Below are 23,047 nucleotides of genomic sequence, written 5' to 3' on the forward strand. Positions count from 1 at the left end.
TGGGGTTGCGGCGCTCATCTCGCTTTACTGGCCGAGGGAGCCGGCGTACAGCTTTCGAGTCATGTGGCCAGCAGGTCTAAGCCGCTTCTGGCGAACCAGAGCAGTGCACGGAAACGTCGTTTATCTTCCCGCTGGAGTGGTACCTATTTATCTACTTGCACTTTTGACGTGCTTTCGAACTGCTAGATTGGCAGGAGCAGGGACCGAGCAGCGGGAGCTCACCCCGTCATTGCGGGGATTCAAACTGCCGACCTTCTGATCGGCAAGTCCTAGGCTCTGTGGTTTAACCCACTGCGCCACCCACGTCCCTCATAGCCGAATTTACATGCAGTGTAAAATGGCTTGCCTGTGTTGACGTGGTGTCTTCAATAACTCAGCTCGACACCAGTGCTTCTAATCTAACACTCTTTATTTAGAATTGTAACAAACTGAAAACCTACAGATTCTAGCTGCATGCTTGCAGCCTTCTGCCTCTAACAAAAATGAAACTACCTTGCTCACATTCTCAAACAGACTGCTCTCCAGAGAGAGCTCAGCACCCACAGAGCACAGATCAAAGGAAAATGCCTGGGTCATGTGGGCAGTGCACCCAATTATTAAGAACGCTTCTGGAGTGTTAACTCTTGGCTGTCCAGAACCACAACATAGGTTCACTGGCGTGAGTGCAAATAAGCGTGCGGAAGGGGGCTGGCCCATAGCTGTCAACTGTCCCTTATTTGGTGGGAAAGTCCCTTATCCCAGTGCCGTGTCCCGCTGCTGTCCCTTATTGATGATGTCCCTTAAATTTCCCGGGTTTCAAAGGAAGCAGCTCCCCTCCCTCCCTCCCTGCCGGCCAGGGAGGAGGGAGGCTCCAACTGTGTTGCTTGGCTGCGTTGCTCACCCAATAAGGAGTCTAAGAACGACGGGGGGGGTGGAGCTTGCATGCCTTGTGCCAATCAAATCGGCCGCGTTGCCTGGGGACTCGCCTTTGCTCAGCGCTTCCCAGCGGAGAGGTTTTCCTTGCTGCATCCCCTTTGCCAGGTTGCTGCGCTGTGGGACCCACCGCTTGAGGCTTCGTTTGGCTGCTGGCTGGGCTTTCTGCCTTTGGTTCGGAGGGGCTCAGAAGTTGAACCTACCTGTGCCTAGAAAATCCCTTATTTTGGCTGCTGATCCCTTATTTTATGGCTGCTGGTCCCTTATTTTCAAATCTGTAGGTTGACAGCTATGGGCTGGCCACACACACACAAACACACACGTCTGCACAGCCACCCTCTAATGACACAAGGGAAACCGAGTCCTACTCAGGGCAAAAGTGGCGGCACAGCTGTTCTCTCCCCTTTTTCCGGAGAAGACGTCGGTCTCGCCAGGGACGAGAAGTTGTTCTGTAGGGAGTTGAGCAACCCCTTCACTGCGGTGAGGTTCCCGGGAGAAGCTGAGGTGTGTGCAAGGTATCAAAATCTCCTTAAGTGGAAGCGGCAAACCTAGTTCTGGTTCAGCCACGAATTCATTCATAAACACAACCGCCATCTCCGGGCCCCAGAACAGAGAAGGCTCAACTCTTTCCAGGACAACTTTCTACTAGCTAATCGGAGAGGGTGTCGGAAAGAGAATTCTTACCTTCCTCCCTATTCTGGGTAACGTTAGCACCTGCAACGGCACAGTAAGAAAAATTGGAAGAGGAGGGAGAGAAGAAAAATATTTGTGGGATGGTGCTGGTATTTTGAGATATGCTATTTGCCAGTAATGATACACTGGGCACAAGATACAGGGTATAATATACCACTTGAATCATGGCAAAAGCTGTGAAAAGAAAATTTATAATTTACAGCCTGCAGCTCATTCAAAGAAAACTATATGAAAATGATGTACCGTATTTTTTGCCCTACAGGACGCACTTTTTCCCACCAAAAATGAAGGGAAAATGTGTGTGCGTCCTATGGGGCGAATGCAGGCTTTCTCTGAAGCCTGGAGAGCGAGAGGGGTCGGTGCGCACCGACCCTCTCGCTCTCCAGGCTTCAGGAAGCTATCCGCAAGCCGTGGGAGAGCTGTGCGACTTCGTGCAGCTCTCCCACGGCTTGTGGAGAACTGCCTGCACCCCAAAGCCTGGGGGGCGCTGAGCTCAGCGCCCCTCATGCTTCGGGCTTCGCGCAGCTCTCCCACGGCTTGTGGAGAGCTGCCTGTTCTGGGGGCTGACGTTGGGGGAAGCCTGGGGGGGGAATAATTTTTTTTCTTTATTTCCCCCCCCAAAAAACGAGGTGCGCCCTATGGGCCGAAAAATACGGTATAGTGTTTGACAGCTGTAAAGCTTGCAAAGATGTATAAAAACCCATCTAATTTATGTTGGAAAGGTAAGGAAAAAGAAGGTACTTTTTCCATATGTGGTGGACATGTAAAAAGGTAAAGGGCTTCTGGGAAATGATATATAATGCAATGAAAAAGATGTTCGAAAATACATTTGCTAAAAAGCCAGAGGCCTTTTTACTAGGGATATTAGGAGACGAAGTACCAAAGAAGCAAAGGTGATTATTTATGTATGCAACCACAGCTGCTAGAATGTTACTTGCCCAGAAGTGGAAAGAAGAGACTATATCGACGAAATAAGAATGGAGGACTAAGATGATAGATTATGCCGAAATGGCGAAACCAACCATGAAGATCAGGCACCGAGATGAAGGAAAATTTAATCAAGATTGGAAAAAGTTTATAGATTATTTTAAAGAACATTGCAAGAATGTGGAAACGTTAGCAGGATTGTTGTAGCATTTATGAACTGAAGGTAGAATTACGACATGAAAAATAATTGGAAAAATAAGTAGATGCAATGGAAATTATAAAGGAAAAATCAGAAACCGGGGGCGGGAGAGTCAATCAATGTAAATTTGGATCGGATATATATGTATAAGAAAAATGTTGGAGAAAGTTAAATAAAATTTGGAGATAGTTAAATAAATGAAATTTAGATTGTTAAGAAAAGTTAAGAACTCTGATTATAAATGGTATACTGTTTCTTTTTTTTTTGGATAATGATATTGGAAACTGCTACATTCAGATACAAGGAAATTCAGAAGGGAGGGACTAGAGGAAGTCAAATAATATGTTTATGAGATTGGAAGTTTAACTAAGTAATTAATTTGTGTTGATTACGTGTTTGTTGTTATGTTTTCTGTTTTAATTTGTTTTAGCAGTTCTATTGGGGTTTTTTATTTTTGTCTTTTCTGATTTACAGTATGTGTGATATTTGTGTAAATTTAATAAAAATTATTGGGGGGGGGGAAGAAAAATGTTATTAGAAAAATTGAATTTATTTTTTTTACTAAAAGAAGAGACATGCGGTTTGCACTATAGGGTGTGGGGGTGCCAGAGAGCAGGTCGACCGCTAAGGAATAGCTGCAGGCGAGGGGAGGAGGGGGGCAAGCAGGTGATGTGCGTTACCTTCATCGTCTAGGGTGGGGTAGCTCCTGGCCCCCCGGAGGTCATACTGGGCTTCGTCCTTCTCCGAGGGGAGCTGGCTTGCCGAAAAGGCGGCCAGAGGGCCAGAGGGTTTGACGGCTAGCAAGGCACTCCGCCCTTTCTTCGAGGGAGAGACCCTCAGAGCTGAAATTGGGAGAGAGCAACAGCAACGTCAGGTTGGCTCAGTGTTTGGAGAGGAAAGATGTGCAGAGATGGATCCCCTGGCTTGTGTCAAGAGCGTTCTCCAGCCAAAGGAATGTACACAGCAGATAAAGGTAAAGGGACCCCTGACCGTTAGGTCCAGCCATGGCCGACTCTGGGGTTGAGGCGCTCATCTCGCTTTACTGGACGAGGGAGCCGGCGTACAGCTTCCGGGTCATGTGGCCAGCAGGACTAAGCCGCTTCTGGCGAACCAGAGCAGCGCACGGAAATGTCGTTTATCTTCCCGCTGGAGTGGTACCTATTTATCTACTTGCACTTTTAGGTGCTTTCGAACTGCTAGGTTGGCAGCAGGGAAAGAGCAATGGGAGGTCACCCCGTTGCGGAGATTCGAACTGCTGACCTTCTGATCTGCAAGTCTTAGGCTCTGTGGTTTAACCCACAGCGCCACCTGCGTCCGTAACACAGCAGATTCTTATCGTCAAAAGGTAAGACTTGCAGCTCTGGAGACCTAAGTGGTTCAATCTAGCGTCTAGGCCAGGCTTCTTCAACCTCAGCCCTCCAGATGTTTTGGGACTGCAATTCCCATCATCTCTGACCACTGGGTCCTGCTAGCTAGGGATCATGGGAGTTGTAGGCCCAAAGCACCTGGAGGGCCGAAGTTGAGGAAGCCTGGTCTAGGCAGATATTCCCAGGTCCTCGGTTTGTCCGCAGACAGCTTTCCGGGTCATGTGGCCAGCAGGACTAAACCGCTTCCGGCGCAACGGGACACCGTGACGGAAACCAGAGCGCTAGGAAACCCCGTTTACCTTCCCCGCTGCAGCGGTACCCATTGATCTACTCGCACTGGTGTGCTTTCGAACTGCTAGGTTGGCAGGAGTGGCAGAGCTTCTCCTGTGGGCTGCAATGTGGGTGGGTGAAATACCTGGGGGCGGTGGGGCCAAGGAACAACACAAATGTAATAAATGCTAAGAAGAGCGATCTCCTAGCACTTGTAACCCGAAAGGGAACGTGGAGGAGATGCAAAGTCGGTTTCGGCTCGCACAGTTTTTCTACCCAGCAAAAGCAAACAAACAGACCACACACAAACACACTTACAGGTACTCTTCCTGAACACCGTGTTGGTCATGAATTTGAAGAACCTTTCTGCATAGAAGCTGGGCCTGTGGACCGACACTGTGTCCTAGGGAAACAGGGAGGGAGATGGAGGAGTCATTATCCACAATTCCCAGCCGGGCCTCCGAGGCAGAACGAAACCAGAGTCAAGTCCCTGCTGCGAGTCACCTTTGCAAAGCTATAAATTAAACGCTTTTTTGGGAGGGGTGGGGTTTGTTTCCAGTGCCTGCCTCCTGATTAAAGCTTCCTGTTTTGAGTTTGGCAGTCGGCCGTTTCATTATCATCTTGGAATGGTTATTTATTTAGTTACATCACTCATTTAGATGATTTCTGTATTTGCTTCATATTTCCAAAATAAAAAGAGAGAAATTCTAATCGGTTTACAACTTTCTCCCTTAAGAATCAAATGCAAAATTTCAAAGAAATTAAAAGTAAAACAAATGAAGAGCATTTACATATTTATTTGCTTTTATTTACTTAGTCGTACCTTGGAAGTCGAATGGAATCCGTTCCGGAAGTCCGTTCGACTTCCAAAACATTCAGAAACCAAAGCGCAGCTTCCGATTGGCTGCAGGAACAATCATTTTCGGGGTTGGGCCATTCGGGAGTCAAAAAATTTGAGAACTAAGCTGTTCAAAAAACCCAAGGTACGACTGTATCGCCTTTATCTTCCAGGGATGTACATGGTGTGTACAAACATACACACACATATATACAACAATTAGGTAAAGGGACCCCTGACCATTAGGCCCAGTCGTGGCCGACTCTGGGGTTGCGGCGCTCATCTCGCTTTACTGGCCAAGGGATTCGGCGTCCAGCTTCCGGGTCATGTGGCCAGCAGGACTAAGCCGCTTCTGGCAAACCAGAGCAGCGCATGGAAACGCCGTTTACCTTCCCGCCGGAGTGGTACCTATTTATCTACTTGCACTTGGACGTGCTTTCGAACGGCTTTAAATGCAGATCTCTACAATACGGGGCAGGACCTACCAAACAGAGCTGATGCGCTCATTAGGCCTGGCATTTGTGTGCAGATCCTGTTTCTCACTTCCTCTGTGTGAGTCACTGCTGGCTCATTTCTGACAGAAGCCCACAAGCAGGATCCGTGCCCAATAGCAACTCTCCCCCTCCTGTGGAAAATCACTCACCCGCAGGACTGCCACAGCCAATTGCCCGCCCAATTGCCGCAGCAGCCAATAGCCAGCGGGCCTCGCCGTACCCACCAATCACCCGCAAAAATGCCGCTGACAATCACCTGCTCGCGGCAACCAACAATCACTCGTCCCACCTCTCCACTATCCTTGTATAAGACGACCCCCAATTCTTAGCATTCTTTTAAGAAGAGAAGAAGACGACTTTGGGTTTGATATCCCGCTTTATCACTACTTGAAGGAGTCTCAAAGCGGCTAACATTCTCCTTTCCCTTCCTTCCCCACAACAAACACTCTGTGAGGTGAGTGGGGCTGAGAGACTTCAGAGAAGTGTGACAAGGTCACCCAGCAGCTGCATGTGGAGGAGCAGAGACGCGAACCCGGTTCACCAGATTACGAGTCTACCGCTCTTAGCCACTACACCACACTGGCTCTCAAATAACATGGCTCTTTTAAAATAACATAACCTCTGCTTATACACGGGAACATACAGAATGCTGCTTCTGAGGCAGTGACTGCTAGGAGCAGCTTTTAAACTTTTAAAATAAAACACAGCTCGTCAGGTTAAATGCTAAAGCAGCTCTGCGAACCGAGTGGCCTGTTGGGCCGAAACTCACCCCGTCGTGGACGAGAGCCTTCCATGTGTGCTCCAGCTTCTTGATGAATCTGGGTTGTGAAAGGAAGAAAGGAGAGTGGGAAATTAAGGGGGGAGGAAGACACACGCAATTCCTGCTTACCAAACACAATGCGTTCCCAGGAAAGCGTTCGTTAGGCGAGTGTCTGCACAACAAGCCAATCATTTATCTTATCTCTAATGGGAACATTTCTAATCTGTTATCTCTCCCCGCCACCGCAGCCGGCTATGGTTTCTTCCCAAAAATGGCTGCTGCGGCCAATCGGCAAGAGAGAGGCAAAAATTTGCCTGACACCCCCCCCCCAGCCACTTGGTTTCTCCGATCTCTCTCAATGCTCCCCCCGTGGCTTCTGCCCCAAAACTGCTGCCGTCGACCAGCAAAGCAGAAACAAGTAACAAAGTGGGCAAACTCTGGCTGTCCAGATATCTGAATCAACTGTGTGCAGTGAGGTTTGGACATAATTATTTATGTTTGGATAAGTGAATTTTTGGATAATGGGCAGGCGGGTATGCAGAAACAAACACAGATGTTTTTATGAATGTAGAACCTCCCTGGGGAACCTTTGGGTTTCAAATCCGGGGCAGAAACTGTGCTGGTAACCATCAAAGGGCAAAATCTTTTCCACCAGGCTCCCGAGAACACTGGTAAGGTGAAGCTGCTGCTTAAATCTATACTCTTGCTCTCCATCGACATTTCCACCATATTTTTCGCTCTATAAGACGCACCAGACCATAAGACGCACCTAGTTTTTGGAGGAGGAAAACAATGAAAAAAGTATTCTGAATCCCAGAAGCCAGAACAGCAAGAGGGATCGCTGCGCAGTGAAAGCAGCAATCCCTCTTGCTGTTCTGGCTTCTGGGACAGCTGCGCAGCCTGCATTCACTCCATAAGACGCACACCCATTTCCCCTTACTTTTTAGGAGGGGAAAAGTGAGTCTTATAGAGCAAAAAATACGGTAGTTGCATCTTGTGGCTTGGTGCGTCTTATGGAGCGAAAAATACGGTATTTTCATTGCCCACAAACAGAGGAGACAGGGAGGGAATACCTACCTGTAGGACTGGAGGATATCGATGATTCCCACGTGGAGGAGAAGGCGTTCGCCTTTGCCGTTCACAGCTGGAATGCCACCCATTCTGAGAGGGAGAGAGAGAGACCAGACCTGTCAACATGCACTGGCAGCAACCAGAAACACGCTCAATGCTTCGTTCGTTTATAATGACGATCATCAGGGAGTTTGGGCTGGGGGTTCCCTAATTAGGTGGGCGATACCCAGCTCTACCTCTCCTTTAAATCAGAACCAGCAAAGGCAGTGGATGTCCTGTGCGAGTGTCTGGAGGCAGTTGGAAGGTGGTTAATGGATTGAGGTTGAATCCCAACAAGACAAAAGTACTGTTTGTGGGGACTCCCTGGTCCTGAATGGGGTCACTGTGCCCCTGAAGGACCAGGTGCGCAGCCTGGGGGTCATTCTGGACTCACAGCTGTCCATGGAGGCGCAGGCCAGTTTTGTGTCCAGGGCAGCTCCATCTGGTACGCAGGATGAGACCCTCCCTGCCCACGGACTGTCTGGCCAGAGTGGTGCATGCTCCGGTTATCTCCCCCTTGGACTACTGCAATGCGCTCTACGTGGGGCTACCTTTGAAGGTGACCCGGAAACTACGACTAATCCAGAATGTGGCAACTAGACTGGGGACTGGGAGCGGCCACTAAGACCATATAACACCAGTCTTGAAAGACCTACATTGGCTCCCATTACATTTCCAAGCGCAATCCAAAGTGTTGGTGCTGATCTTTAAAGCCCTAAACGGCCTCAGCCCTGTATCCCTGAAGGAGCGTCTCCACCCCCATCGTCCAGCCCGGACATTGAGATCCAGCTCCAAGAGCCTTCTGGCGGTTCTCTCATTGCAAGTAGTGAAGTTACAAGGAACCAGGCAGAGGGCCTTCTCGGTGGTAGCGCCCTCCCATCAGATGTCAAGGAGACGAGTAACTACATAGGCAGCCCTGTATAGGGAAGCTTTTTAATGTCTGATGTTTTGTTGTGCTTTTAATATTTTGTGGGAAGCTGCCCAGAGTGGTTGGGGCAAACCAGTCAGGTGGATGAGTGTTGTTGTTGCTGCTGCTGCAACCCAGACAGATGGACAGGGTATAAGCAATTAATAAATAGTAGCAGTCATAATGAAGACAGGAGTGCCTGGCGTGCTCTGGTCCATGGGGTCACAAAGAGTTGGACACGACTAAACAACAACCACAACAAGTACAGTGGTGCCCCTCAAGACGAACGCCTCGCAAGACGGAAAACCCGCTAGACGAAAGGGTTTTCCGTTTTGGAGGCGCTTCGCAAAACGAATTTCCCTATGGGCTTGCTTCGCAAGACGAAAAAATCTTGTGAGTTCACGCGGGGTTTTTTCACTCCCCCCCTTTTCCTAAGCCGCTAAACAGCTGACCCGCTGATAAGCCGCTTAACAGCTGATCGCTAAAAGCCGCTAGACCGCTAATAGCGCTAATCCGCTAAGCTGTCAATGGGCTTGCTTCGCAAGACAAAAAAAGCGCTAGACGAAGAGAATTGCGGAACGGATTCTTTTCGTCTTGCGAGGCACCACTGTAATCATAATAATAATGGCTGGTACCCATTGACCTGCCTAGGTAGGTTCATGACGAGTCTCTCCTCAGCCCTGGCACAGCTGCAGTGCCCCCCTGCCAACCCTCAGTCCTTTCTTCAAGATGGCCAGCTCTTTCAAGCTTCTCTGACAGCCACTGCAGGGAAGAGGGGCGAAGAAGGCAGACCCCCACAACCTGCTCCACTTACGTGTCGTCCGTGTCGATGGACTCCCCGCGGGCGGCCCCTCCCTGGATGGACTCCATCGCGGTGGAGTACAAGGCCTTCTGCCCCATTGGCCGCTTCTCGTCCGAGGTGCTCTGGGCCCCGTCCGCCTGCCGCTCCCGCTCTTGCTGGTCCATGTTGTGCACCCCCAGCAGCAAGCTGTAGTCCATGATCTTGAAGCTTTCGAGCACCTGGGGAGAAGAGGGTGGGCTTGACCAATAGCCCTGGTTTGGCTTCACAAGTTAAGCGTGCAAGACCGGGAACTGGGGTGGGGTGGGGGGACACTGAGGAGTAGGGGCTGGATTGCGATGAGTTAGCGCCAGGAGACTGACGTGAAATAAGGGACCAGTGGTCTGGGGGAGCCTGCAGCAGCCGGGAGACGAGAGAGGCAGAGGCAGGAGAAGCTGCCAGATTGCAGAGCGAAGGACAGTCGCCCCTAACCTCTTCTGCTCCACTGTCTCCCAGGGCCAGGAGAGGATTGAAGTGGGAGGAGGCAGAAGGAGACTCCACATAGGGACTCTCTGGCTGGCTTCTGCGCAAGGTAAAGCTAAAGGATTCCTGGACGGTTAAGTCCAGTCAAAGGTGACTATGGGGTTACGGCACTCATCTCTGTGTGGCTTCCAACATATATAAAGCACCGTATTTTTCGCTCTATAAGACGCACCAGACCACAAGACGCACCTAGTTTTTGGAGGAGGAAAACAAGAAAAAAAATATTCTGAATCTCAGAAGCCAGAACAGCAAGAGGGATCCCTGCGCAGTGAAAGCAGCAATCCCTCTTGCTGTTCTGGCTTATGTGATAGCTGCACAGCCTGCATTCGCTCCATAAGACGCACACACATTTCCCCTTACTTTTTAGGAGGGGAAAAGTGAGTCTTATAGAGCAAAAAATACGGTAATATATAAAGGTAAAGGTAAAGGATCCCTGGACGGTTAAGTCCAGTCAAAGGTGGTCATGGGGTTGCGGCGCTCATCTCGCTTTCAGGCGGAGGGAGCCGGCGTTTGTCCGCGGACAGCTTTCCGGGTCATGTGGCCAGCAGGACTAAACCGCTTATGGCACATGACAGAAACCAGACCGCATGAAAACGCTGTCTCCCTTCCTGCCACAGTGGTGCCTATTTATCTGCTTGCGCTGGCGTGCTTTCAAACTGCTAGGGTAGAAGGAGCTGGGACAGAGCAACAGGAGCTCACTCTATCGCAGGGATTCGAACTGCCAACGTGGTTTAGACGACAGCGCCACCCGTGTCCCCTGCGCAACCTACCAAGCAGTCCCTCTGCAGTGTCTTGACCACGGCGCTGAAGGTGTCCGTGTCCAGCATGATCCCGTCGGGCATGTCCTGCATGAAGTCCAGGTCCTTGTAGGTGGGGCTGGACTTCTCCTTCTCCTTCTTGGAGGCCCGGCGCTTGTAGGTCGAGCCCTTCAGGTCGTACTTCAGGTGCATCTTCACCACACGGGGCAAGATGTTGTTCATCACCACCACCCGGATGTTCTTGCCCCCGGACTGGACGCAGTAGAGGCCGTAGAATTTGGGCAGCAGCGTCCGGGGATTCTGGTTCAAGTTCTAAAAGGTAAAGGGACCCCTGACTGTTAGGTCCAGTAGTGGCCGACTCTGGGGTTGCGGTGCTCATCTCGCTTTACTGGCCGAGGGAGCCGGCGTACAGCTTCCAGGTCATGTGGCCAGCAGGACTAAGCCGCTTCTGGCGAACCAGAGCAGCACACTGAAACACCGTTTACCTTCCCGCGGGGGCGGGACCTATTTATCTACTTGCACTTTGATGTGCTTTCGAACTGCTAGGTGGGCAGGAGCAGGGACCGAGCAACAGGAGCTCACCCCGTCGTGGGGATTCAAACCGCTGACCTTCTGATTGGCAAGTCCTAGGCTCTGTGGTTTAACCCACAGCGCCACCTGCGTCCCGGGGATTATTATAATTATTATTAAAATCATTGATTTTTATCCACCCTGGCGAGTCTCTACATCTCTGCAGATTCCCGCTGCAACAAAGAGCTGCGAGAGCGTCTTGCACTGGGACGTACCATGTAGTAGCCAGGAAGCAGCTTCTGGAGGAATTCCGCCTCTTTGTGCATGACGGTCTTGATGATGAACTCGTCGTCGCTGGTGACGTAGAAGAGGGAGCCGCTGGCCCCGGGGTTGGACAGCTCGATCAGGGGCTCGTTGCACAGGGAATACTGGGCGGGAAGGAAAGAGAGAGAAGGTAAAAGGCGTTCAAGGATGCGGCAGGCGTTAATGGCAACTAAGAGGCGGGCAAAATCGAGGGGCCTCTGAGACCCACCGTCAAGATGCCCAAGCCTGGGGTACCGTATTTTTCGCTCTATAAGACGCATCAGACCACAAGACGCACCTAGTTTTTGGAAGAGAAAAACAAGAAGAAAAAAAATCTGAATCTCAGAAGCCAGAACAGCAAGAGGGATTGCGGCGCAGTGAAAGCAGCAATCCCTCTTGCTGTTCTGGCTTCTGGGATAGCTGTGCAGCCTGCATTCGCTCCATAAGACGCGCACACATTTCCCCTTACTTTTTAGGAGGCGGAAAGCGAGTCTTATAGAGTAAAAAATACGGTATTTTTGCCCTTTGGAAGAGGGGAAAGGAGCCGTCCTCACCAAGTAGTCATCCGGGCGGATGCCGAACAGCTCTCGGAAGTAGCGGAAAGCGACGGGCGCGTACGTCTTGAACCTGAAGTCAGGGTAGTGGTGCGCTGGGGTGAGGTTGCTCCCTTCGCTGTGGCACGGGAGGAAGAAGCAGAAGACATAGAGAACAGCTCAAACTCTCTCTTCTCTAACCCGAAACAGTTTCTGCCTACAGAGCTCTTGTTATAGGGCAATCGCTTACTCTCACTGCTATAACCGTCTAGCCATCTCTTTTGAGAATCTTCCCATCATGTTTGTGGCCAAGAGCTACTGTTCAAATTGGGCTTCACCCTGTCGCCTCCAGCAGCCAACTTACCTGGGGAAGAAAATGCTCTCCACCACATAGAAATCTTGCATCAAGACATCCCGCTCGGGCTTAGAGCTCAGGTTCCCCACCGTGTAACCGATTCCAAGCTGAATGGCTCCCTTGAGCGTGGTGGACGTGGTCTGAGGACAGACAGGGTCAAAGCGGGTGGGGTCATGGCATGATCTCCCCAAGCGGGGGCATCTGTTTCTGGCTCACCCCTCCAGCTATCGGCCAGGAGAACCCACCACCATGCGCTCTGCTGTACGCGGGGCTGCGCTTGGGAGACGGCTGAAACTTCAGCTGGTCCAAAATGCAGCTGCTAAATTACTGGCCAGGGATGCGGGCGGTGCTGTGGGTTAAGCCACAGAGCCTAGGACTTGCCGATCAGAAGGTCGGCGGTTCGAATCCCCGCAATGACGGGGTGAGCTCCCGTTGCTCGGTCCCGTTGCTAACCCAGCAGTTCGAAAGCATCCCAGTGCAAGTAGATAAATAGGTACCGCTCCAGCGGGAAGGTAAACGGCGTTTCTGTGCGCTGGTCTGGTTCGCCAGAAGCGGCTTAGTCCTGCTGGCCACATGACCCAGAAGCTGTTTGCCAGCTCCCTCGGCCCATAAAGCGAGATGAGCGCCGCAACCCCAGAGTCGGCCAGAACTGGACCTAATGGTCAGGGGTCCCTTTACCTTTAAATTACTGGCTGGGGTTAGACCTCCTGTTTCAAAATAGCTGAGCTGGCTGACAGTTCATTTTGGGGCCCGGTTCAAGGTGCTCGTGCTCAGGTCCCAAATACCTGAAAGATCACCTCCTTCTCTACAGGCCCCCTCAGATGCTGAGATCGAAAACAGAGGGGCGTTCTGGTAATTCCTCCGCCCTCAAGAGGCTCAGGGTGTGAGTATGTGGTGGCCCAAGAGCGGGGCCTTCTCCATGGTGGCCCCTAAGTAGTGGAACCGCCTTCTCGCAGAGCTGTCTCTGGCACCTTCATTGTACGGCTTCTGGAGATTGCTGGAGACACACCTCTTGAGGTGCATACAGTGGTACCTCAGGTTACATACGCTTCAGGTTACAGACTCCGCTAACCCAGAAATCGTGCTTCAGGTTAAGAACTTTGCTTCAGGATGAGAACAGAAATCGTGCTCCGGCGGCACAGCGGCAGCAGGAGGCCCCATTAGCTAAAGTGGTGCTTCAGGTTAAGAACAGTTTCAGGTTAAGTACGGACCTCCGGAACGAATTAAGTACTTAACCCGAGGTACCACTGTATATATTTTAGGACCCACCTTATTTTCACAATTGTTGTTTTAAACCGGCGTTTCTCAGACTTGGGTCCCTGGTTAGACTACAACTCCCAGCATCCCCGACCACCCGCTAGGGATGATGGGAGTTGTAGTCCAACAACAAGCTGGGGACCCCAAGTTTGGGAAATGCAGCTTTAAATACCGCGTTTTAACACCGTAACCCACCCTGGTGACCTTAGGAGAAGGGCAGGAAACGTATAAAGAAACAGGAAGGATACCTTCTTATAGGTTGTCTCGCCTGATGCGTCGACCCCGCGGTGGCCGATCTTCTTGCCCTGGCCGGCCCCCGGCTGCCCCGTCAACGAAGGTGCCTGAGGCAAGAAGGATTTCAAGGTCAGCCAAAACATCGCCAAGGTGGGGGGGGGGAGCTGCCCCAGGGAGTGTAGGAAGAGCAGGCAGCTCCTGGGATGCCAAGCAAACTCCCCAGCAGCTGAGATAGCTCAGTTGTTAGAGCATGAGGATCTCATTGTGGGCTCGAGCCCCACCTTGGGCAAAAGATTCCTGCATTGCAGGGGCTGGACTAGATGAGCCCTGGGGACCCTTCCCAACTCTACAAGCGTTTCCTCCAGAAATGGGAGAACTAGACCATACCCTTCTGGGTTTTCTCTTAACTGTTCTTTCAAAGCTTTCACGTCGTATTTACGGGACCGCCTCTCCTGGTCTGCCCTGCAGAGGACCTTAAGGTCCATGAATAATCATAGTTTAGAGGTCCCGGGCCCCAAGGAAGTCAGACTATCCTCCACCAGGGCCAGAGCCTTTTCAGTGATGGCTCCAACCTGGTGGAATGCTCTGTCCCAGGAGACCAGGGCCCTGGAGGATTTAACCTCCTTCCGCAGGGCCTGTAAGACAGAGCTATTCCGCCTGGCTTTCAATCTGAACTTAGCCTGATCTTTTATTCCCCTTCCTTCCCTCCCCCTCCCTTTTTTATGAAGATCACCCGCTCTGGGATCCCACAGCGAATTCTCCCCTGGTATCCATGCTAGCCCAAATAGGACTAATTTAGCCAGCGAGCCCTGGTGATCATCTAATGTTTATTGGTTAGTTTCCCCCCCTAAATTGATTTTTGATTTTATTGTTATTCACGTTTTATACTGTATTTTATGCTGGTTTTTTAAAGCATCAATTAAGTGTTTTAAACTTTGTTGTCAGCTGCCCTGAGCCCGGTTTTCTGAACCGGGAAGGGTGGGGTATAAATAAAATTTTATTATTATTATTATTATTATTATTATTATTATTATTATTATCCTTGCTTTCTTTGCCCCCAGGGCCCTCAAAGTAGTAAAGGAATCTTTGAAAAACCATCCTATTATCAGCACCGTTAAGGACTACAAGATCCCGAAGGTTCAGTAAAAGCCAACAGGGGCCGCCGAAACAACCGAAGGATTCAAATCTCCTTCCAGTGACCTTCAGAGCCTTTCCTAAAGAAATCGAGGGTTTGTTGTTGTCCGATTCTATCTTGTGTTTTTATCTTGCAAACCGCCCTGAGATATTTTGATGAAGGGCAGTATATAAATCTAATAAGTAATTTTTTAAAACAATGCCTTCTTCTGCAGATCCGGGAGCAAAGCCTCTGGGACTGTTAGCCACTTGGCTGAGCTCAGGCCACAAATCACTCTCCCAAAAACTATATGGAGAGAACAAGAAGCCCTGCCCCCCCTAGTACCCTGATTTTTTCTGGAACCACCTGCCCTGGCTCGGATGACGATGGGACACCAGTGGGACCCCTGATGTTTATCCTGAGTCTCAGAAAAAGGTGAGGACAGAAGGAAAGCACTTGAACTCACCTCTGTTAGGACAGCCTTGCTCACTGCCGGCCCTGAGGAGAGAAGGAGAGAGTCAAGGTAAGCAGGAATGTCTCAGAACCTCAACAGGTACCTGCTGCAGAGCTCAGTGTGGTGGGGAGAGAGAACCTGGCCTTCAACCCCATTGCCAAAAAAACCCACCCCTCTTCCTCCAAATTAAACCGAATGACGTTTCCCTTCCGTTCTCCTTGACTTGCTGTGATGCTGAACACACAGGGGAACAGGTCCCTATTCAATGCAGTGGGATTGAGGCCCAAGCAAACGCAAAAAGAATGCCTTATGTGCATTGCTCAGGAGCCTAGTCCACAACGAGGCATTCTGAGGCAGCTTATATACCAGGTGGGGACCTCACAGTGCCAAATTGAGGCGGGAAATGTCACAGTCCGGTCTACGGGCGATCCAAGTCCAAACTGAGGACGTCAGGACCGGGGGCAAGATGGCGGGGTGGGAGCAGGAACTGGAGTCCAGGAGTCAGGAAGCCAAGAGTCCGAGGGTAAGAGAGCCGGGAGTCAAGAAGTCATGGGTCCGAGGGTCAGAAAGCAAGCAGTCACAAAGTCAAGGGTCCGAGGTTTGAGAAGCAAGGAGTCACAAAGTCAAGGGTCCGAGGTTCGAGAAGCAAGGAGTCACAAAGCCAAGAGTCTGAGGGTCGAGAAGCAAGGAGTCACGAAGTCAAGGGTCTGAGGGTCGAGAAGCAAGGAGTCACAAAGTCAAGGGTCCGAGGTTCGAGAAGCAAGGAGTCACAAAGCCAAGAGTCTGAGGTTTGAGAAGCAAGGAGTCACGAAGTCAAGGGTCTGAGGGTCGAGAAGCAAGGAGTCACGAAGTCAAGGGTCTGAGGTTTGAGAAGCAAGGAGTCACAAAGTCAAGGGTCCGAGGTTCGAGAAGCAAGGAGTCACAAAGCCAAGAGTCTGAGGTTTGAGAAGCAAGGAGTCACGAAGTCAAGGGTCTGAGGGTCGAGAAGCAAGGAGTCACAAAGCCAAGAGTCTGAGGTTTGAGAAGCAAGGAGTCACGAAGTCAAGGGTCTGAGGGTCGAGAAGCAAGGAGTCAAGGAGCCGAGGTCCGAGGATCAGGAAGCAAGAAGCCAAACACATCAAGGCAGGGAACGTGTTGCTGTGGCAAAGAGCCAAAGGGAAATGCTGACCTTATATCCCTTCCCGGCTCTTGCCACCAGGTGCTGTGAGTTACCAAGCTGCCTCACCTGTGCGGCTGCACCTTGCCTGTCCAGAACAAACTTAGGAAGGCCCCAGTCCTGCGAAGCTTTACTGGTCACAAGGCCTGGCTCCTGCACACACTCCTGACAGGAAATCCCTCCAGAGAAGTAATGGCTAAGTTCTTTCGGAGGAAGTCTGCCTCTGAATATCAAATGTTGGGAATCACAGGGTACGGGGTAGAGCGTTGCTGTGGCTCTCAGCTCCTGCCCGTGGGCTTTCCACAGGGGGCATCCTGTAGGGACAGGATTCTGGGCTAGATAGGTTCCCTTTGGCCTCATTCAGCTGCTGTAGGGCTCTTCCGATGTTCTTAATCATAGAATTATAGAATCATAGAGTTGGAAGAGACCACAAGGGCCATCGAGTCCAACCCCCTGGCAAGCAGGAAACACCATCAGAGCACTCCTGACATATGGTTGTCAAGCCTCTGCTTAAAGACCTCCAAAGAAGGAGACTCCACCACACTCCTTGGCAGCAAATTCCACTGTCGAACAGCTCTTACTGTCAGGAAGTTCTTCCTAATGTTGAGGTGGAATCTTCTTTCTTGTAGTTTGGATCCATTGCTCCGTGTCTGCTTCTCTGGAGCAGCAGAAAACAACCTTTCTCCCTCCTCTAGGTGACATCCTTTTATATATTTGAACATGGCTATCATATCACCCCTTCACCTCCTCTTCTCCAGGCTAAACATGCCCAGCTCCCTTAGCCCTTCCTCATAAGGCATTGTTTCCAGGCCTTTGACCATTTTGGTTGCCCTCCTCTGGACACGTTCCAGTTTGTCAGTGTCCTTCTTGAACTGTGGTGCCCAGAACTGGACACAGTACTCCAGGTGAGGTCTGACCAGAGCAGAATACAGTGGCACTATTACTTCCCTTGATCTAGATGCTATACTCCTATTGATGCAGCCCAGAATTGCATTGGCTTTTTTAGCTGCCGCCTCACACTGTTGGCTCATGTCAAGTTTGTGGTCAACCAAGACTCCTAGATCCTTTTCACCCTTCGCCCTCCAAAACTGATTTGCTGGGAGGAAGGTTTGTTCTGTCCGGCAAACCGAATTGCAGGTGCAAATGCGATGCTGAAGAGCAAATTATTATTCTTTAACCTCCCTCCCCTCCACCAACTTTTAACAGTCCGGGAGGTAGCATAGGCATGCACTCAGTCAATGAAAAGCTTATTCAACCATCCCATGGACTTTCAAAGTCCTGATCTTCATCACAGGGACTGGGAACTTGATTTTTAGGGGGGTTTTTTGTTTGTTTTTATAGCAGAGTAGGAACAGGTGGCCTGCTCGGCATATTTCATAGCTTCTCTGAGTTATTCAAGCCCCTTCGCCATGGCAAGGCAGTGATCCATGAAGGATGGATGCTTTTGAATGATGGTGCTGGAGGAGACTCTTGAGAGTCCCGTGGACTACAAAAAGATCCAACCTCTCCATTCAGAAGGAAATCAGCCCCGAGTGCTCACTGGAAGGACAGATCCTGAAGCTGAGGCTCCAAGACTTTGGCCACCTCATGAGAAGAGAAGACTCCCTGGAAAAGACCGTGAATTTGGGAAAGATGGAGGGCACAAGGAGAAGGGGACGACAGAGGACGAGATGGTGGGACAGTGTTCTCGAAGCTACCAGCATGAGTTTGACCAAACTGCGGGAGGCAGTGGAAGACAGGAGTGCCTGGCGTGCTCTGGTCCAGGGGGTCACGAAGAAGCGGACACGACTAAACGACTAAACAACAACAACAGGAACAGGTACCCTGGGAGCTGGATTTGGCACATTTTGTGTTGTTTTTTTTCTGGCCCCAAACCAAAGCCCAGCTACACAACCCCCAAAACTACCCATTACGATGCTGGTGAGGATGGAAACCGAACACTTTCAACACATACAAACAAAACACACCGCAGAGAGCACTGCTTCTAGGGAAACTGGGCTGGCTAATCCCTTCTCTGCCAGCTGTCAAAATTCCAGCGCTGGAGATTAGCTTCAGTTTTGCAATAATGACCACAATCGGCTTTGCCTTGCCGCATTTAAGTACCTAATAAAAAGTCCCCAGGGATGAATGGAGTCCAGGTGGGGGGGGGGGAGAGAGAAAACCCATAGATAAGCATAATTAAAAAAATAAATAAAGATGGGAGGCGGGATTGGGAGGACGAGACCAAACGAAGGAACCTCACACACAAACACGCCGGGCTATTGCGTCTCAAATGCGCAACGGCAAAAATCCGATTTGCGACGCGGGCCGAAAGGAACGCCTCCTGCTGGTGGTTTGCCAGGGGTATTAAGGGGGCACTTATCTCTTAAGCCAGCTGACAGATGGCCTGTTGCAAGAAAAATAAATAGATGCCAGTAACAACAACTCATTTAACTCTGGTGGCGTGAGGGTGATGATGTTGAGCCAGGAAAGCCAGGCCCATTGCAACCTAGCCTTGCTTAGAATCATAGAGTTGGAAGAGACCCCAAGGGCCATCGAGTCCAACCCCCCGCCAAGCAGGAAACACCATCAGAGCACTCCTGACATATGGTTGTCAAGCCTCTGCTTCAAGACCTCCAAAGAAGGAGACTCCACCACACTCCTGGGCAGCAAATTCCACTGTCCAACAGCTCTTACTGTCAGGAAGTTCTTCCTCATGTTTAGGTGGAATCTTCTTTCTTGTAGTTTGGATCCATTGCTCCGTGTCCGCTTCTCTGGAGCAGCAGAAAACAACCTTTCTCCCTCCTCTATGTGAGCAGCGCTTATCGAATGCTGCTCATGTCTCCCAAGACTGCACCAAGAAGCGCCTTGCCTGTCACTAGCCGGGCATCCTCCAGATGTTGGGGGCCACAATTCCCTGCATGCCAAGTGCACACACACCTGGAGGGCTAATGGTTCCTGAAGGGTGGCTTACATAAACCTGCCTCCCCCCTTCCATGATGATTATTATGTTTAAATGCTGCATTTCCTCCAAGCGTGGGATAAAGGGTACTCAGCCCACCTTCTCTAACCTGAAACCATCATTATCTATAGCGCTTCTACTGCCGAGCGGTGGAGCTACTGGTAATGGGACCCCTGACCGTTAGGTCCAGTCGTGACCGACTCTGGGGTTGCGGTGCTCATCTCGCTTTATTGGCTGAGGGAGCCGGCGTACCGCTTCTGGGTCATGTGGCCAGCTGGACTAAGCCGCTTCTGGCGAACCAGAGCAGCGCATGGAAACGCCGTTTACCTTCCCGCCGGAGTGGTACCTATTTATCTACTTGCACTTTGTCGTGGTTTCAAACTGCTAGGTTGGTAGGAGCTGGGGCTGAGCAACGGGCGTTCACTCCGTCGTGGGGATTCGAACCACCGGCAAGTCCTAGGCTCTGTGGTTTAACCTACAGCGCCACCCGCATCCCTGGAGCTACTGGTGTTCATCATTAAATAGCTACTTACTGCGTTTACATCCTGCCTGCCTTCCAAGGTGGCACATGTCATCCACCCCACCACCAATCCCCTTCCCATCTTCACAACAGCCCTACAAAGTAGGCTAGGCTGAGAGACTGCGGCTTCCTGCCTCTCCAAGGTCACCCAGCTGGGCATTGGGCATTTGAAACCAGGCCTCTCCCAGGTCCTAAACAGACACTAGGGTCTGGTTCACAAGAACTTGCTTTCTGGCTTGAGGTTGCTTACAGCCCAGCTCACGTGCCCCCCACCCCGCGAAACCATTCACGAGTACCAGGTATGGGGTATTGAGTAAAGGTAAAAAAAGGTAAAGCACCCCTGGACGGTTAAGTCCAGTCAAAGGCGGCTATGAGGTTGCGGCGCTCATCTCGCTTTCAGGCCGAGGGAGCCAGCGTTTGTCCGCAAACAGCTTTCCGGGTCACATGGCCAGCAGGACTAAACCGCTTCTAGCGCAATGGGACACCGTGACAGAGCGCACGGAAACGCCATTTACCTTCCCGCCGCAGCTGTACCTATTTATCTACTTGCACCGGCGTGCTTTCGAATTGCAAGGTTGGCAGGAGCTGGGACAGAGCAACTAACTTAGTTGAGTACTAACTGGGGGAGGAAGAAGAGAAAAGGCCTCGCATCTTCTCCCTGATGTTAAGTCGGAATCTCCTTACTTGTAACTTGAAGCCACTGGCTCCGAGTCCTAGCCTCCGGAGCAGGAGAAAATAAGCTTGCTCCATCTTCCATGCGACAGGCCTTTCAAGATAGCTATCATAGCTCTTTAACGGGAATCTGTCTGGCCACTGTGAGATCAGGATGCTGGCCTCGAGATGGGCCCGTTTTGCCTCATCTGCTTATTTATTTATTTTGTTTAAGCTTGTCTGGGAACCGACAGGGGAGGGTATCAAAATGCCACACACCCCAATGCAAAAATCACGCAAGTAAAAGCAGCCTACTTCAGTGCCTGGCGACGGGGCCAAACTCTGGTTGGAGGTAAGAACTCATACCGCGAGAACTCTGGTAAGAAGTCACGCTGCGAAGAATGTGTCATCCGGAAAGGAAAGAAAACAGGAGCAAGGAAACGCAGGCAGCTGCAGTCCACACACACACATACACACATACACACCCCACAAGCGGAAGGCTGCATGTCTGGTCTAATCAGCTCAACACCCAACCCAAAATGCAGAAAGGAGACATTAATAAGGACCCACAGGCGCTCCGGCAGCTCAAGTCTAGACAACTTAAAGGCATGGAGAACCTAGCGAGCCATGGCGTCAAAACGTGTCCTGAAACAGCTGCCCAGGCATCCTATGAAGAACCAGAGAGAGAAAAGTGGCTTTTTGTTTTAAAGGAAGGTGCCTCAACCCTACACCCCCACTGGCTTTGTAGAGCCCTGCTATGGGTCAGCTCCATAAATTAAGCCGGTGAATAAATATGGAGGAAGCAAACTGGCTCTGAAATGTTTTCCTTGAAGCCGGTTTCTTTCGATGGGTGTTCCCGCGTCCCATGGGAAGGAAGCAGACTGCCTTATTTTAATAGATGGTGTGTGTAAGCTGCCCTGGGAGCCTTGTTTTGGCTGGAGAACCCAGTACAGATGCTGCATTTAAAAGAAAAAAAGTCCAGAGTTTTCCCCACTCTGCGGAAACGCGGCACAAGGCTCCTTCAGAGCCGCTAGGATTAATGGGCAGGGTTTGATGCCTTGATGGCGTGGCGAGATCGTTTAAAGCAGTTGGCCCTAGCAGAGTGAGCGCAGCGTGAGTAAACTCTGCTCCAGGCAGGGAAGCATCTTCAGCCCACACTGACTCTGGCTCCCCGGGGTGGAGTTTGGGACGGGAGGGTGGAACTCTGATCCTTTGCTGCGGTGGTACAGAGGGCTGGAACGCCAAGCTCCGCCAGCCAGGATGAGTAATGAGAGCGTGATTCAAGGCTGGCCTTAGCCTGCGGCAGTGGAGAGCAGTTCCTTTCAGGAGCAGGTTTTGGAGTTTATGCAGAGATATATTTATATGGTGTGTGAGAGAGAGAGGTCCATCTAGCCAGTGTTAGGAAAATCATATATATAAGCTAATCACCAAATGGTGCTTTTAACCTAGGTTACAGTGGCGCTGTGGGTTAAACCACAGAGCCTAGGGCTTGCCGATCAGAAGGTCGGCGGTTCGAATCCCCATGACGGGGTGAGCGCCCGTTGCTCGGTCCCTGCTCCTGCCAACCTAGCAGTTCGAAAGCACCTCAAAGTGCAAGTAGATAAATAGGTACCACTCCGGCGGGAAGGTAAACAGCGTTTCCGTGTGCTGCTCTGGTTCGCCAGAAGCGGCTTAGTCCTGCTGGCCACATGACCTGGAAGCTGTACGCCAGCTCCCTCGGCCAATAAAGCGAGATGAGCGCTGCAACCCCAGAGTCGGCCACGACTGGACCCTAATGGTCAGGGGTCCCTTTACCTTACTTTCTTTCCAGATGGAGGGAGCTCTGCACCTCAGCTCTCCCACTGCCATCATCACCAGGCGGTGCCAAGGCTCAGGTCCAGTGCCCGAAATCTGCCAGGCACATTTCTCCAACGAGCACAGGTCTGATGGCAACCATGTGGAGATCTCTGGATGCCAAGTTTGGCGACAGACATCTCCATCTGGCCAGCCCCTCCAGCTTTCTTAAGCAGCTCAGCGGAAGAGCTTTTTCGCTGCATTGATATCCCAACTTTTTGCACAAGGAGAACACGGTTCGCCCCCCTCCTCAGTTAATCCCTACAACGACCCTGAGAGGTAGGCTAAGAGGCTGCCACCGACTCAAAGGTCATTCAGTGAGCTTCGTGACGGAGAGGGGATTCGAACCCTGATCTCCCAGGTCCTCATCTGACACTCTAACTAGCACACCTCACTGCCTTCCTATGGGGCAGCTCTACAGACTAAGTGGGTAAATAAATATGGTGTCTCCTAAAATCCAGAAAGTTGTTTCATCTTCTTTACATCTGATGGAAGGGCATTCCACAGGGCAGGCACCACCACCGAGGAGGCCCTCTGCCTGGTTCCCTGTAACCTCGTTTTTCGCAGAGGGGGAACCACCAGAAGGCCCTTGGAGCTGGACCTCAGTGTCCAGGCTGGACCATGGGGGTG

The 23,047-nt window shown here is 51.0% G+C and overlaps 1 protein-coding gene across 10 annotated transcripts in view; it reads right to left on the reverse strand.

Moving 5' to 3' along the window:
• The window catches only part of PIP5K1C (phosphatidylinositol-4-phosphate 5-kinase type 1 gamma), a 44,362-nt gene that overhangs the window by 11,846 nt on the left and 9,469 nt on the right, over window positions 1-23,047 (reverse strand). For all 10 annotated transcript variants that reach the window (XR_014164243.1, XM_081895528.1, XM_081895526.1 and 7 more), the window contains exons 2-12: window positions 15,329-15,360; window positions 13,763-13,855; window positions 12,267-12,397; window positions 11,924-12,041; window positions 11,342-11,494; window positions 10,569-10,868; window positions 9,292-9,497; window positions 7,538-7,621; window positions 6,470-6,518; window positions 4,687-4,771; window positions 3,412-3,573 (exon numbers count right to left, since the gene is read on the reverse strand). Coding sequence is in view for 9 of the 10 variants with exons in the window: in XM_081895528.1 (XP_081751654.1) it covers window positions 3,412-3,573; window positions 4,687-4,771; window positions 6,470-6,518; window positions 7,538-7,621; window positions 9,292-9,497; window positions 10,569-10,868; window positions 11,342-11,494; window positions 11,924-12,041; window positions 12,267-12,397; window positions 13,763-13,855; window positions 15,329-15,360 (1,413 nt within the window). In the remaining variant the exon portion in view is untranslated. The remainder of the gene's footprint in view (window positions 1-3,411; window positions 3,574-4,686; window positions 4,772-6,469; window positions 6,519-7,537; window positions 7,622-9,291; window positions 9,498-10,568; window positions 10,869-11,341; window positions 11,495-11,923; window positions 12,042-12,266; window positions 12,398-13,762; window positions 13,856-15,328; window positions 15,361-23,047) is intronic.

Source organism: Podarcis melisellensis (assembly GCF_964234715.1).
Source record: "Podarcis melisellensis genome assembly, chromosome: 18".
In the NCBI taxonomy this organism is placed as follows: domain Eukaryota; kingdom Metazoa; phylum Chordata; class Lepidosauria; order Squamata; family Lacertidae; genus Podarcis; species Podarcis melisellensis.